The sequence below is a fragment of the Lepisosteus oculatus genome, chromosome 7 (genome assembly GCF_040954835.1).
Source record: "Lepisosteus oculatus isolate fLepOcu1 chromosome 7, fLepOcu1.hap2, whole genome shotgun sequence".
Lineage (NCBI taxonomy): Eukaryota > Metazoa > Chordata > Actinopteri > Semionotiformes > Lepisosteidae > Lepisosteus > Lepisosteus oculatus.
In genome coordinates this window covers 42,024,668-42,040,971 of record NC_090702.1, presented here as the reverse complement: position 1 = coordinate 42,040,971, position 16,304 = coordinate 42,024,668, and the positions used below count along the sequence as shown (strand labels likewise).

General features: G+C 36.2%; 1 protein-coding gene across 19 annotated transcripts in view; it reads left to right on the top strand.

Moving 5' to 3' along the window:
* The window catches only part of celf2 (cugbp, Elav-like family member 2), a 205,137-nt gene extending 189,275 nt beyond the window's left edge, over positions 1 to 15,862 (top strand). For 7 of the 19 annotated variants that reach the window (XM_015352322.2, XM_015352320.2, XM_015352325.2 and 4 more), the window contains 6 exons: positions 2,139 to 2,273; positions 4,411 to 4,542; positions 7,111 to 7,308; positions 7,937 to 8,080; positions 9,424 to 9,595; positions 10,859 to 15,862. In XM_015352322.2, the coding sequence (XP_015207808.1) occupies positions 2,139 to 2,273; positions 4,411 to 4,542; positions 7,111 to 7,308; positions 7,937 to 8,080; positions 9,424 to 9,551 (737 nt within the window). In that variant the 3' untranslated portion in view covers positions 9,552 to 9,595; positions 10,859 to 15,862. The remainder of the gene's footprint in view (positions 1 to 2,138; positions 2,274 to 4,410; positions 4,543 to 7,110; positions 7,309 to 7,936; positions 8,081 to 9,423; positions 9,596 to 10,858) is intronic. The other 12 variants (XM_015352328.2, XM_015352331.2, XM_015352321.2 and 9 more) reach the window with 11 other exon arrangements.
* Positions 15,863 to 16,304: the final 442 nt, after the last annotated feature.

Sequence of the window (16,304 nt, the reverse complement as noted above, 5' to 3'; positions counted from 1 at the left end):
TATTGTGACCCGGGACATTTGTGCTGTAGGTTGTCTTATCTTTTCAATGAAACTTTGCATTGACTACTGGGTCATTAAAGATCCAGTGGTACAGTGCGTAACACTAGGAGTGTTAACCTCAGTGTCCTGAATCAATTCTACTCTGGTTTTGCTTAACTTGGCCTTGCACAATGTGGTCTTTCTACAGTTCCTCCTTAATTTAGTCGATAAAGTTTCTCATTTATGATCTGCTATGTATTTGGTAAATGTGGACACAGTGGATCAATTCATTATCATGAGTTGTTTTCTTATCTTATGATGTCTCCAGCGAGACTCGGAGATACTTATAAAATGATCCTTTATCACTACATATAGTCTTAGAATTGCTTATTTCTACACATGTTTGGACAGTAGATTTGTTTAAGATCACCTATACTGATGTCTTGTTACCACATGCATTATTGAAGCAATAGGAGGATGCCGTCCACAAGCAACAGAATTATCAGCATTTCTCCCTACAGATTTATGATTTGTTTAGGTGCCTTATGGAATCCTGTGGTCTGGGCAGGGCTGACTGCCATCTCAAAATTAGTGCGTTCTTATGAGGCACTATGAATTATTGCGATCTACAGATTTCAGTACCAGGCTTTGATTAATTTGTAATTGTTGTTGTTCTTACAGAATTAATAAAACAACAATTCACATGCAGAAATGCAAAGAACACCTTGGATTCCATGTAAAAGAAACAGCATTTTAAATAAATATAACAGTACATTTTATTTATGAGCACTTTTAAGTAGTTTCAAAGTGATGTACAGTGGTATACCTGTATGTATAAAACAGAGGAGTAAAAAGAAAGACTCAGTCAGTAGACCAAATAAGGTAATTACCATATCTGAGCCACAGTGGCTCCTCGAGCCAGAGATTATACTGGTTTTAATTATGTTAAGTGAACATGACATTCTCTCTGGACAGAACACTAGGCCATTTTAGGGATTATGGTCAGCAGTGCTGGTCCTCAGTTCTACAGCTTAGTGAACTGGGATACAGTTCCTCCCTCAAGGTACAATAAAAGGTCTTTAGTTGGGACTGAACCCACAATACACCCATTATGGGGGCAAAAGACCTATCCACTATGCTACGCAGCCTCTTAATAAAACCAACAGTAAAGCAAAAATTTACATTAAAGGCTAAAAGTACAGAGTGTGATGAGGACCTATGCTTGAGATACTGTGTGATGAGTATAAAAAGGAGTTTGATTCGAACTTCTGAGTGAAATGGTGGCCTTTGTAATTATGAGGAGAGCTGCACTGTCCTGCAGTACGTCTTCATTTTCTTAATTTTTCCTCATCTTCTCTGTTCCTAAGCATTAGGTTTCCCTGAAAATTGAGAAAAGACTATCCCATTTTTCTATTATTATAACCACATATAATCAAAGCCGGTTATGAAAATGTGATGTAAATCAGAAATGTGATCTTGGGGTTCCAGATGAGTACAATTCCTTGAAGCTTTGGTTTTGAGGGTTTTGATCATCTGAATGTCTTCCATTGAATTAATGACTTGTAATACACTCAAAGCCAACTATCATACCATATGTAATTTGTAATATGCTGTCAGTGCCTGCTGCTGCTATCCCCCTAGGACAAACCTGGAAATGAGAAATGAATCTCAATGATTTTATTTCTTTTTCAATAGTACATTATAAAGTTTAAGACGTATATATGTAACAGTGTGTAGCATGTGACTTGTAATTTCTAACGCAAAACAGAAGTAATTCTTCTGTTAAGCACAACATCCATCAGGAATTATTTTCAGGATCATTAGTTAGATTATGCAGAGAGAAATTTCTAATGGGTGGGGGAAGAAACAGAGAAAATGCATTCAAAATGTACTGTCTCCCTCCCCAGAGATGGCACAGATTAGAAACTGTAATAGCAAGTGAGAGCACCGGAGCAAGCTGGGCTGTAGCTGAGATCAGTACCAAATGTAGCTTTTCATTAACTGCACGCGCGGCCCTTCTCGTGAATGGGTACTTGTTTTAACTTCTCCTGCTTCAAAAAAAAAAAAAAGAAAAAATTGAACAGACACAATTGTTCCGGTAGTGATGAGGTCCGCACCACCTCATTAATTTTATAAATCCTTTTTGGCTCCTTTTTTAGGTATGAATGCTTTGCAGTTACAGAACCTGGCAACTTTAGCAGCAGCTGCAGCAGCAGCACAAAACTCAGCAGCAACTTCGAATGCAAACCCTCTGTCTACAACCAGTAGTGCCCTTGGAGCACTCGCAAGCCCAGGTAAAACCTGCTCAGAGGGGACCAAATTTGGGGGACGTATGATTTTGTTTATGCATCTCATGTATGCGCCCTATTTTTGAGAACATCCATACTTTTTTTGTGTATTCATTTCCCCTTAAGTCCATTTCACTTTTCATTACGTAATCATATAGTCTTCCCAGAGCAGTCATCGTTCCTTTTCCTTCCGTGTGAAGTTTGGTCAAAGGGAAGCATTATATACATTTGTCTTTTTGTGGAGATTTTTTTTTCATGTGTGGCATCACTGTTAGCACCTGCGAGCGTTGGAAAATACCAGTTTTTTTTTCTTTTTGACGGATAGCTATTTTAGGAATTTTAGAATTTGGCAGCTTTACTTACCTTGCTTTACCTTTCTTCCAGATAATCTGAAATAGTTTTCGAATTTCTAGCCATCAATTGCTAACTTTAGGATAAAAAAAAACATCGGCCAGACTATTTGGAAATCTCATAAATGGAATAAATATAAAAGTATGCAATATACTGAAAAGAACATGAGCATGTTGCTTTATGGGAATGGTGGCTGTTTGGTGTGTTGGAGCTTAAAAAAAGCAAAATGCTGTTGTTTGAGCAGAGCATGGGTGTTCCCTATGCATGAAGCAACGGAGTACTTGTGGATTGAACCATAGGTGGGAATATGGTGACATGGTAAGATAAGGAGTGGGTTTATCACTGCTGAGGAGGATAGGCTGATCCTAAAAATTCAGCTCTGCTAACTATAGCAGAGATTGTTGAACACGGAAGCTGCAAAGCAGAATCATGCTTCTGTTGAACTACATGTGACTCCAGTAGCTATCTCTCTCAGCAGCCAGTGTTATTAGTCTTCCTGGGAGGTGTAGAGGAAGGAAAAGATAAAGCTAGGAGTAAGTAGCAAAAAACAAAATGGGGAAATGAATCTTGACGATTCATCTTTGCTGTTTATAGGCTGGGTGCACAGTACCTTTGAGGACCTAAAACTGGGTTAGAGTAGAACTGCGATTGCTTGTAATCTCTGTGGGGGTAGAGTACATCTTGTTCTGATCTAGGATTCTTGCTTGCTTTCTTGCCTGTTTTAGGCTGATTAAACAATTCTATTATAGCTTACTGTAGTTGCAATATGTTGTTTTTTATGTCCGTTACTTAGATTATTTCATCATTGTGTGATGGATTGAATATAAACTAAGCATCTTAAATAGTTTTGGATTATAAAGTATGATATCTGTCCTTAGAAACACTCATTAGAGTCTTTTTTGTTGAAAGACGTATCATTGTTGACTGCATTTTAAAATTCATGATTTCTTTTCTTCATGTCTTGCTTAATGACTGAGTGGGTTACAGTGCTTCAGGATTTCCTTAATTTCCAAATCCCACAAATCTATTTTACTGATCTGTCAGTATTTACTAAGGGTTTTTGAGAATACCTTTACAAGCTAATTTCTAGACTTAGAGTGCTTGATTTTTAAAGATGTTTTTTTATAGATGAATTGTTTCCACAGTGCACATAAGAGGAAGTGATAATACATTTGGATAAAGATTAATAGTTATTCTTACAATACATTAACGTGAAAGCATAGAATTAAGGTATTTAACTTCTACTGTATATGCATCTTTGTATTACCAGTAGTTTACTTGCTTTGGGAGGTTATTGCATGATAATTATCTGCTATGAACAGTAGTAGTTAATTACCGTAATCGTCAAGAAATATCTTGGCTTGCTTGTCATGATAACTAATTGGGTAAGTAAAATCCACAGTAAAGAGAGCTCTGCATTTTGTTTAGTGCATGTGGTTTAGAATCGACATCTACTGATTACCTCATTGAAAACGAGATCTGTTCCGAAATTGTTCTGTACTAAAAGGTATGCGGGGGCCATGATTTAACACAGCATGTTCATGCTAGTTGTAATGTCATTGGTATTCTGTATGTGCACTGAATCATCCAGACCAGGGATTACTTTTGTATCAAAACATACTGATCTACTATTTGGAGAATGAGTCAGAATATTCAAGTGACTGGTTATTTCATTCGTTTGTGCTGCAGTTCTGAAACAGACTTCATTTCTGCATCCTCTCGTGCCATGTTTCTATGTGGGTCCTTTTTCTGACACCTCCCCACATTTTTTCTGCCTCGTCTTTCATTTCAGTAGCTGGGACAACTGCAAACTCCAATGCAGGGGCCGCTATGAACTCCCTTACATCCCTGGGAACTCTGCAGGGGCTTGCCGGAGCCACAGTGGGATTAAACAATATTAATGCACTAGCAGGTACCGTTAACAGTGAGTATTCACACATCATGCCGCCTCACCACCCACTGATTCACTTTCATTTGTGAGGAAACTTGTGTAGTTCATTGAGTGCCTGAAGTCATGGCAGATCAGAGTCAGCCCAACTGAGGGCAGAGCCCTTGAGACCCCTGAAAACAAACGTATTTATTCACTTCTCGTTCACTTCTTTTCAATCCATGTTGTTCCTAGCTTTCTCAATTTGTACTATCTACAACATATAAATTCTGATGTATGTCCTGCTCACAGGAAAGGAGGTTGAAAGCACCTCAGGAACCAGAAACTATAGTTACATTTCTAGCCCCCTTGCTAAGGACAAGACCCTGAAACTATATTGAACTTTGCAAGGTACAAGAATTTTTCATTTTAAAAGTGCATTTTAAGTATGGTTATCCCACTTGGCATACAAGTTATACAAAATTCTAAGACTGGCCTGTCTTCAAAGTAATGTGAAGGACCTTAAAGGCTTTATAGTAAATATCTGTGTTGGAAGAACTACTAGTTTACTAACCATCCCTTGAATTATGTTTTCAGTAGGGTCTTGTCTCAATCAGGAGAAAAGACATCTGGTAGAGAATAGCAAAGTTGTTAGTTTTTGTGAGTGGTGCAACGTTGAATGATTTTTTCAGTAGTTCCAATCTCCACCATTGCAGTGCAACCTTGAATCTGTGCTGCTGTTCTTTAACTAGGCTTGGTATATGACTTTTCTTAACTGCCTGAGTCACTGGGAATCTCCATAATCATTCTTTCTCGTCCACTAAATGTCCCGAATGTCCACTAAGAGCTAGGTAGTTCATTGGTAGTAGTTAGTTAGAAGAATTGGATTCGGATTGTATTCATAGTGAGACATTAACATCTTTTAAAAAAGGATTAGTTTTTGTGGGAAATAACTTGGAAGCAAAGCAAGGCTGGATGTGTGCTGGGGTGGAAGACGTCCAAGGAAAAAAAACGTGTTGCTGCTCTGAGTGGTGTTGTTGGACCAGTACACTCCTGCCTCTAAACAAGAATGTCCTAATCAGTCTTCCAGTATAGTAACTGGCGACACTACTAAAGAAGGTGCCGTCCTTCGGATAAGACATTCAGCCAAGGTTCTGTGTACGTAGTCATTAAAGGTGCTACCACGTGGTAAGAACAGGGATGTCAACAAGCATGTCCTGACTGAATTCTAGTCTAACCTTCCCAAAGTTCCATCCGAATTGAATTGGTGAATCAGATTCTCACTATGCTCGGGCTGCTATCGCATGATGGCTGCTGCAAGTCACCCACCTGGGTGATGCACTTCAGTGGTGGATTTAAAAGAATTTCACAGATCTTTTTTAAGTAGTTTTCACTTTCATATGCATATTACATTTTTCATTCAAAGTGGGCTGCACTGCTTACAGTACTTTCCATTTCTCTGTCTATGATTTATATATAACTTTTATTTATCATCATAGCTACAGTATTCATATATCACACATACTAGCAATCCAGGCATTAGTCTGCATCTGAGCTTCATGTGCCTGTATTCCAGTTGAAAATGATTAATGCAAATTAGTCAAGTTCTTCTGTCAGTATACTTAAGGTTTTAGTGTGTTCATAATGCGTTTTGTCATTCCCATCTGCATGTTACTTTTTACCACTAAAACGATGACAAAAGTTGTTTGCATGTTTTGTGTATAATCAAAGCTTTTTCCATTTTGGTGTATCGATATGCGGTCTTTAATGCCATTGTTTCTTGAGGTTCTACATCAACACTACACTGTTAGTGACTCAAAAGTAAAAATCTATGGAACAGGGGCAAATACATTTATTTTTACATTTATTTAGTTTCTTTAAACTTAATTCTGCTCCACAGATGAACCCAATAAGTTGTCAGTTTTTGTACTTCCCTACTAAACTTTTTTCATCATACCAGCTTTATCATTGCTGGTAGCAATCTTCTATGAATGGATGGCTGTTGTTCCAGTGTTTAAAATTTAATCTTGATACCCCTTGCTAGAACTTTAAGGATACTCACAATTTAATTAAATACTAAAGGTCAGAGCAGCAATTAGTGATAATAAATTCATGGCCCATACTTTTAGGAACAATTATTATTTATTCAGTCCCTAGTGACAAGACTGTCAAGTGCCTTTCCAGATTATATGTATTACTTTGACTTCACACTAACAGCTGCAGGAATCAATTCTAACCTCATTTCAGGCCACAATTACTTAACAGGGAAAAGCCAAACATCACATTAAAACTAATGGCTTTTTGAAAAAAGTTAATATGCGTAAGAAAATCAATTTAAAAAAGCTTTACGGATAATGATTTTTTTCCCCAAAAAAACAAGTATTGTTTTTAAATGTCGCACGTGGCCTCAAGGAACAGTTGCAGCGGCTGCGGTCTTGGTGTCTTCTCTCTTGTCAGTTGACAGGCCCGTGACATTAACTGTTTTGTTTGCAGTGAAAAGCTGGTGAAGTGCTGAGTTGCATGGAGTTCTCCATAGCCTCTCTGTTCTGTGTGTCAGTGTGTTTTGGGAAAAGCGCTAATGAATAAGTGCAATTTTCTTTCTTTATTGTTGGGTTTTATGTAAAGTTGCTCAAATGCTCTCAGGTATGGCGGCCCTAAATGGAGGACTTGGTGCCACAGGGTTGACTAATGGAACGGCTGGTACCATGGATGCCCTGAGCCAGGCTTACTCAGGAATTCAGCAGTATGCTGCAGCAGCACTTCCCACATTGTACAGCCAGAGCCTGCTCCAGCAGCAGAGTGCGGCGGGCAGCCAGAAAGAGGGTGAGTGGTTCCGGGGAACGGGGCCAAATCTCAGCGCCAGCGGGGGTCTGGCATTTCCTCAGGTATTCCACAGTCCCAGCCTTTCCCAGATTTCTTTTTGTGGTCAGAAATGTAACAACAGAGCACCATGTATACAGGGGTTTGAAGGATTCTAAAGCATAAGGAAAAACCTAAGCAGAACGCTTTTCTTTTCTGTATTAGGTACTGTGCAGTGCTTGATATTCACATTAGGGAATGCAGTGTGGTTAATTCCACTTCTTTGAAGGCTTTGACCATATGAAACAGTGGATTATTTGTGTATTTGTAGATTTGGGTTAAGCACCTGGAGGGTTTACTGATTTACTGATTCGTGTGGCCAGCTTTAACACATATTACTAATTTCCAATGGCTGCATAAAGTGGTGTTGTAGGTAAACAAGAAAATGCACATTGGTATGTGGAACGATCGTTTAATATTAAAGGAAACATGCATCAGATGGCTAAGTACATCAGTTGATAAACTGATGCAGCAGTTAAGTTGCAGAATCTTAAAATAGATGTAGGAAAAGATGAAATTATGTATAATAGTTGTACTACAGACATGCTAAGGTCCAGACTAAGTGAATATCTTCTTCCTTGGTTGTTCCCAGGGCCAGAAGGTGCAAACTTGTTCATTTACCACCTTCCCCAGGAGTTTGGAGACCAAGACATCCTGCAGATGTTCATGCCTTTTGGAAATGTTGTCTCTGCTAAAGTCTTCATTGACAAACAGACCAACCTGAGCAAGTGCTTTGGTACGTCACTATGAAGAACTGAAGCGAATAGTTTAACATTTTGTGCAACAACATTATTTTTCTGTACGTGGCGAGTTTTTAGGGAAGACCATTTTAATTAGTTCTAGTTTGAAATTTAAAGTCATCCTAATAAAAAATAAAATTAAAATAAAAAATAGATGCAAATGTTACGCAGCTATGGAATGACTTTTAGCTTACAAAAAACAGTAGTCTTAGAACTTGACAGAATCTGTAGTTTTGAAAATGATACATATTCAGTTGTGGAAAATTAAGGCAATGTCTAAGAAAACCAATTTAATTTTAATTTTAATTTGTATGTGTTTTAGATTATTCTAAACATGTTATGTGAACAAACAATAGCACACTACATTCTTTTACCTTATAAGGTATACAGGGATTTAACCTCTGTTCTTTTGGACTCTGGACTACATTATTTTCTTTGTGTCTACTGGAACGTTTTCACAATTCCAACACACTGTTTAGGAAGAATGCTGAAAAGATTAATGCTTTTTTGAGTCCACTAAATTAGGTCAGTATTACTCAGGTTTGTGTTCAGTTTTTCAATGGTGGGGTTGTTCTTCCAAGTTAGTAGCAGAGAATAAATTGCAAATTCATACAAACCAGACAATGTCATTGACAAAATCTTAAATTCTAAGATTTATAATGGAGCACCTCTATCACTATTATTATTAATGGACATTACTGATCAGGAGTGTCCTCTGATCAGTCATTTATGGATGAATTCCAAGAACAGCTTGATTTAATTTCCTTCATATTAAATTGGTCATATTTTGTGTTTTCTGCACTTTGTGTTAAAAGCATGTTGTCTTCTGGGGCTGGCTGCTCTGACAGGACCAAAAAACGGGATCAGATCATGGCCTATTGGATGCTCTGATCTGCTGATCCTATTTTTTTAATCTGATTCTTGAGCAGTATGTGAGGTAACTAAGGGAAAAAATGTGGAATGCCGTGCTCAATACACCCTGATAGTAACGTTTAAAGGAGAAGGGTGAACTGGAGACTGTCACTGTACTCATAGGAAATAAAAATGTTCAAGCCTTACAAAAAAACAATAATAACATAGAGTAATGCATTTTAGGAATTAAAAAGAAGAGACATTTTGAGAATCAGGAAACACTTTTTCCGCACGAGGATTGCTGGCAGGTGTAAGAAGGTGAAGATGATAATGGAATAAAACGTGGCTTCGAGAATTGTTTGTCATGATCTGCAGGCAGATTTGTTTGCATGGTGATGCTGGTTTAAATGCCACCCCTTTCAGCCTTTCACGTCGGTGAAGATTTTTCTTTCTTTTTCCCCCTGTTATGTTTTCCCGGCGCTTGCAGGTTTTGTTAGCTACGACAATCCCGTCTCCGCACAGGCCGCCATCCAGGCCATGAACGGCTTCCAGATCGGCATGAAGCGCCTGAAGGTTCAGCTGAAGCGCTCCAAGAACGACAGCAAACCGTACTGATCTTAGCACTAGACGTTTACAGCTCTTATGTTAGCAGTGCTAGGGTAAGTCCCAAATGAGCCACGCCTGTCTCAGTATGGAGGCTGAGGAGGAAAACTTGCTTGCCAACTTTTCACCCGAGAGAGACAGTTTTTCTTTTTTTTTTTTCTTTTTTACATGAACGCTTCCATTCCCACCATTTCTCATGTGGTTGCAATGACTAGCTGTTTTCAGTAGCTGTTGAGTTGTGTAGTATATTTGATTTTTTTTTATTATTTATTACTTCGTTGAAAAGGTTCGCTTCATTAACCTAAGACTGACGTCTTGAAGATTTCTGGGAAAAAAAAATGTGCAATTTAACTCTTAATTTCTGGTGCCACCTGAAGCCCTTGGAAAGGGAATCAGGCTGCTTCATGGACCCACTCAATATATTCTGCAGGCACCAGTTGATTATGGGTTAATTTTGTTGTGGCCTACCTTGTAGTCAATGCCAACAGAAGCACTAATATGTTATTCTACAGATGTTGTTCCAATGATTTTATTTATTTTAGGAAAAAAAAATATTTTATGAATTAGATAGACTTTACATTACTAGGTCAGATCACATTGGTCTTTGTTGGAACGGGGTATTGTAATGAACACAAAACACCTTAAATCTGTCTAAAGCTAAAGGGTTATGGGGAAAAAAAATAACTGAAAATACTTGATGTTTCTTGAAAGATAAATTCAAAGTAAAGAAAGCCACAGGCCTGTAAATTTTATTTGTAAAAAAAGCAGTTCTATTTTTATACAAAAATTTTTACTGCCTCAGAAAAAAAAACAAATTTATTTATTGCCTAATGTTAATTTATTGGATACCTAAAGAACAGTTCTCATTTACTAGCTAGATCCTTGTGAAGTAGTCTTCTAGAATTAAAAACTCTGTGCCAAGAAAGGACTTTTTTTTCCTCCCCCATCTTCCCATGCTGCTGACCCCCAGATCTGCAGTATTCACGCTTCTTTGTTGTGTGTTACTTGTGTGGTTATTTTTGTTTGTTCTTTCCATAATTAGTTATATTCAGCTGTGTGACTTTTCTCCTATGTTTGTTTGTTTAAAAAACAAAGTAGTTTTCTCCCAAAATACATCCATCACCTGCCACTGATGGATTGCTTTGGGTGTTAAATGTGTGTGTTTAAGAGAGAATATTTAAAAAATGCAAATTATAAAATGAACCATAGCTTCTAATAACCTGTGATTTGCATTGTTTTTTCTTGTACCCATGAAAATGATTTTGTTTCTGCTGCATAGACTCTGTGTAACTTTTTACTCTTCCTTGTTTTTTCCCTAGACATCTCCATGCCCGTTAGTTCATCGTTTGCCTAGCATGTCCCTGTGGCGTCCAAAAAACAAAAAAAAGTTTCATCGTCCCGTCATTGTTTCTGATGTCTTTCTGACCTCACATCATAACTTGGTCCTCCTACTGACCTTTGAACCTAGCTTGACCTTTGAACGTGCATGTGACCTCATTTAGCTTTGAATAGTGGGAAGTCAACATGAAAGCATAACTGCATTCATACAAGACTGAAACTTTAGAATCTTAAAAACATCTGGAAAAAAACAACCTGTGGCAAAATGTTTTCTGTTTTATTTTTTATTTTTCCTTCTTTCATCAAAGCAAACTTGAAAGTATTATACAGGGATTGGCATTCTGCCAGGTTGCTGGTACCAATAGCAATATGTGTCCAGGAGCATAGAATGTCGGTTTCTAAGTTAAATAGACTACTTCCAAACAGTTTGAAAAAACTGTCTGATTAATATAGAATCTCTCTTAGAGCTCTGTAATAGTTTTTACATTTTTCAGGCAGTGTAAAGTTTTTTGATAAGGCCATTTTAAGTGGCTCACTTTCTCATTAAAACTATATATAGAACCACTTTTTTCTAGAATAGTTTAAGGAAAAAAGATTTGCCCTGTTTTGGGGGAAAATGCTACCTACTTGTGTCACCTTTTGCTGAACTGATTCACAGTTAGACAATCCGTGGTTAAATGCACATGAAATGACCTATATTTTATACTGTTTAAATGTATAGAGAAAAAGTAACTGTAAACCGTGTTAACGCTGGTGCTTTTTGTGGGTTAAGTTGTGGTATCATCACGAGTCTTAAGGTCTTAAGTGTTTCATGTTTTTAAAGACAAGACTAAAAATCGGTTTACTTGAACAATAGACGAAGCCTTTCATATTTTCTTTCTTTTTTAATGAGTCCTATTTGCTAAATTTCTTGTTGGGTAAAAGTAAAATTACAAAAAAAATTGTGTTGGCTTGTAAAGCATTGATGTCATTATTTTTCTTTCTATTGTGGGAAACGATATAGATGTTTTATTGTTCAGCAAAATGTGATTTTTTTTCTTTTAAAGAGAAACCTAAATCAGTGGAATTTTAGTGCCAAATTCCAAAGGTACTTCCTGCCTAGAGCTTCAGTGTGTTTCTTGTGAAAAAGTTATTTGATAACATGGGTATTTTATTACTTAGTGTTTTGTATGAATCCCTCATATTTAAAAATATAGATTTAAAAAGGTTTGTTAACTTGCTATTCTGTGGTCTTGTTGCCTGAAAATGTTAATGTTTGTTAATTCTCTTTTTGCTTTTTTGTAAGATGTAAAAGTGCCCATGTTTCACTTATTTGAACATCACACACCAGTGCTGTGAAAGCAAACCTCACAATCTTCTTTCCTTTATATGATGTATGAAAACCCCTAATGGTGAAAATCTCTACAGCCTTTCCTTAGTTCTTCCTAAAGTCTATGTTAAAACAGCCCTTCGTATTCATCATTAATACTCTGCCACAGGAGTTTTGTGTTTAGTCACCAGCTACGAAAGGGACAGAGGGCCAAAGCCTTAGCTTTTAACTTTACACCATTTCAGTCTCTACTGGCCTTCTTTTCAACACATAAAGCTGACATTTTTGTTTGTTGTTCAGGATGTTTTATGCTCCCTGTGCGTGTCCCTATAAACCCATTTCTGCTTTTTCTTTGAGACAGCTAGGTCATTTTCCCTCACCTCCAGCCCCAAGAGGGTGAATGTTTAGTAATTTATTGCAGGGTTAAGCTTATCGAATGCCAAGGATGCAGTATTATCAATGCGAAGTTCCAAATTATTCCAGCCTAATTGCCACTGGATTTGTGCTGCAAGCACTGAGGGAAGGGATTTTTTTTTCTGCTGTTGTTTCAGTCAGGAAAATTATGTAGAACAAAGTCTTACGAGTTCTTGAGTGAATACAGTGTTTGGATTTAAACCATTTGGGCAGTTGACATAAAGTTTTAATAAAAACATTGTTTTAGCTAAAACAAATAAAACAAATAAAAGCATTTGCTTGATCACTCTGATATTTAGTCATAGAGGTAAATTTGACAACGAGGAGAGGAACTAGGGAATATGGGTTATGACACCTCCGTGTAGTTACTACTGTCTATTTAGTGTATAACGTATGTGTAGATCTACAGAACCAGCAAATTAATATGCAAAATATATTTTTGGTGTTGGGATTTGTTCTACAGATATTCAAATATGAACGTATAATTTCAGAAATCTGTTTCATTAGTTGCAGGTTTAGCAAAAAAAAATATTGAAATATCCATGGTTTACTAATTTACAGAATAAAAGTAGCATAATGTAAGTAAAGTAGAGACCTCAAAAACAGTATCCTAACCAATTACAGTGTTTTAGATACTTTAAATTGTATAACACTGAAAATAATTCATTTTGTGTTTAATATTTTCACATTAAATTTTGCAGTGTAGTTATACCTGTATTTGCTGCCATTACCAACAGTCACAAAGACTAAGTTTGTCTTTAGGAGCAATATGTTTTAAAAAATGATGCCATCATTTCTAACTCACCACCCGTCTTAAATGAGGGAACTGACCACAAATTCAATTTTTACTCATTTTAGAAGGAAGTGTTCTTTGAAGATGACACACCATGGACATAAATCAGTGCACATTTTAAAATGTTTCTTTAAATAAAAAGATAATTCCCTCTCCTGGGACCAGCTAGCATATGTGTATTCAAATAATTCAGTAGTCCGTCTGCTGCTTAATTGAGGCAGTTATAACGTATTTAACCGCATTAGTAAAAGAACAATAATAGGTGTAACCGACAAACAATATTGTATAAAACTGGTAAATGTATTTATTATGGTAGCTGAATAAATTGGGAACCTACTGTACAATGTGTACTGTACTGTGCAAGCTAAAAATACAATTGGAATATACCTCAACATTGAAACTTTTACATTGTTACTTAAATTTTAATCCTATCTTAAATTTGATTTGATTTGGCAAAATGCAAGCAGTATTGTATATGATCAATATGTATTAGAGCTCCATTGTGCACGTACGTTTTTTTTTTCAGATTAAAGATTTAAATATAAGTGAATGTATCAGGCAACCTCCTTTGACAAAGTGGCTGTCAGTGCTTAAGTGGCACTTTCAGCAGTATGAAAACCTCATTAATTTGTGGAAATGTGACAGAAATCATGAAGAAGATAATTTAATAATGTCTGATGATTCACATGAGTTCTTACAATACTGTAAATAAGGGCACATAAAACAATTGTCAAGACCAATCTTTTTTATGTCTTTTAGTTATAAAAATGATAAAAAAGGACACTGACTGTGGGTATGAACTTAATTTCTACAAGTTTAAAAAGTTAAAAGTATGTAAAGGTGCCATATATGTTAATATTGTAAAAACTGCCTGCATAAGGACTATCAGACTGGTTTAAGGACTCTAATAAAACTAAACTGGTGTTTGACAGTGAATTTAACATTGTCATTAATACATGCTGATACCTGCCTTCTCATGTAAAGACTTGCTGCACAATTTCTTGTTTAAAGCTTTTAAGGAATCATCTACTTTGAGGACTGCATTTGCACTCTGCACAGATGTGAGTTTAATGTATTTAAAGGAGCTTTGGTACTACGTTTTAATTTTTAGCTGTTGGTAATACTTATCTCCCTTTTGTTACATAAGCAGAACAAATGCACGTATTTCAACAACAGTTTTGCTTACACATGTTGATAGATTTGTTTTTAGCACAACATTTTATCTTTTCAAAACATTCAAACATTTAATGGATATGAGAGTAGTGATGTACTCATTTGACGTTTTTTTTTTTACTCACCATACATAGTTAAGTTTGGTAAAATAAACTGGAATGTGGTAGAGTATGTGTGTATCTAAACATGTGATACCTGTGACCTCATTGTTAAGGGATGTTGTCCTGTTTTTCACTGGTATCCATTGACTTAAAATCTTAAACTTGATAAAAGTCACCTTAAATGTTTTTAGACAAAGAAAACATACTGTATGTGATTGAATATATGGAGCATGTTTAATGTTTAAAAGCACAATACAGAAGTCCTCAAAGAAGAACTGTTGAGCTTTCTCACTTTAGGGGTTGTCATTTCCTGGCTTATTGTAATCTTAAATCATGTCACTGTTTTTTTAATTATTATCTTAAGTGCTATTTAACAACAAAAAACTGTAGTTTCATTGCATTTTGGCTAATGTCAAATGGAAAAATGTATTTGTGTTTTTCTGTGCTGTAAGAGCTGTTGTCTGTAGATTAATATCATTTTGTTTAGGATTATAAGAATTTTAGTAGTTTTAAGTATTGTCTTGAGAAAAGCCAAAGTTAATGCATTTCAGTGGAAACTGTAAGAACATTTGAGTGTGATTTCTGTTGTTAATGACACATTGGATTCTGTTGTTTGATGGAATTTAAGTCAAAAAAGCAGGCTTTCCTATTTCTACAACTGATTGTACTTATGCATTTTGTACCAGTGGAACTTTTTATACTGGAGATTAAAGGAAAAAATATTGGAAAATTCTCTGGCTTCCTCATGTGAGCCAGATTGTGACTGATTCTGAGTTTGATTTCTGGTTGGCATAACGAAAGTTGGGTTTTGATATAAGATTTTTTAGAAGAACTTTGGCTTGCTTTCCTCTTTCTCTTCTTTTCTTGTTTTGTTTTGATTTCTTTTTGCATATACATAGTAATAGAAGTTTGTCTAAACAAAGCGGTAAGTTTCTCTTTATGTATTGTGCAGTTACATGATAAGATAATTAGGATTAGACGTATTTAGTCACCTTCAGTGGATAAATGTATTAGTTTAACAAAGAGAAAAATAATTAGGGGTTTGCTTTTAGCTGTTTAGATTTTTCTGATTCTCCTGTCCTCATTGTGAACATAACCGTGTAGTTGGAACAGTCAGACTTATTTTTGTAACGTATGTTATTGTGTGATGCAGTTTTTTGCTTCTGTCTCCAATATTAAACCATTTTTCCTAATACTTGTCTCTCTTTTTGCGTGTTGTATTGTTGGTGATTGTCTGACGTTGTAACACATTCACACACTTTGATGTTCCACGTCTCCTGTTTCTATTTGTTGTGTATACAAGTTACAGTCGATTCCATCTCAGTGAATACCAAGACAGATTATATATATCCAGTAAATATACATATATGTGCCCATATGTATATTTCTGTGTGGTCTAAATTATAAAATTCCATATAAGGAAGGATGATCTGGCAGTTATGTTGAATATAGCATATTATAATCTTTACGGCAATCCTGCAGGATCTTCATTGTTAAAAGTCAGTTTTAAACTCCAGAAGTGCTCCAGTGACAGCCCTGTTACAAACTGATTTTAAGAACTTAAACTGATTTCTCTACCAAGAGGAAAACTGGAAACCACATTTAGTCCTCCCTTAAGCTTTAACATATACCTATAT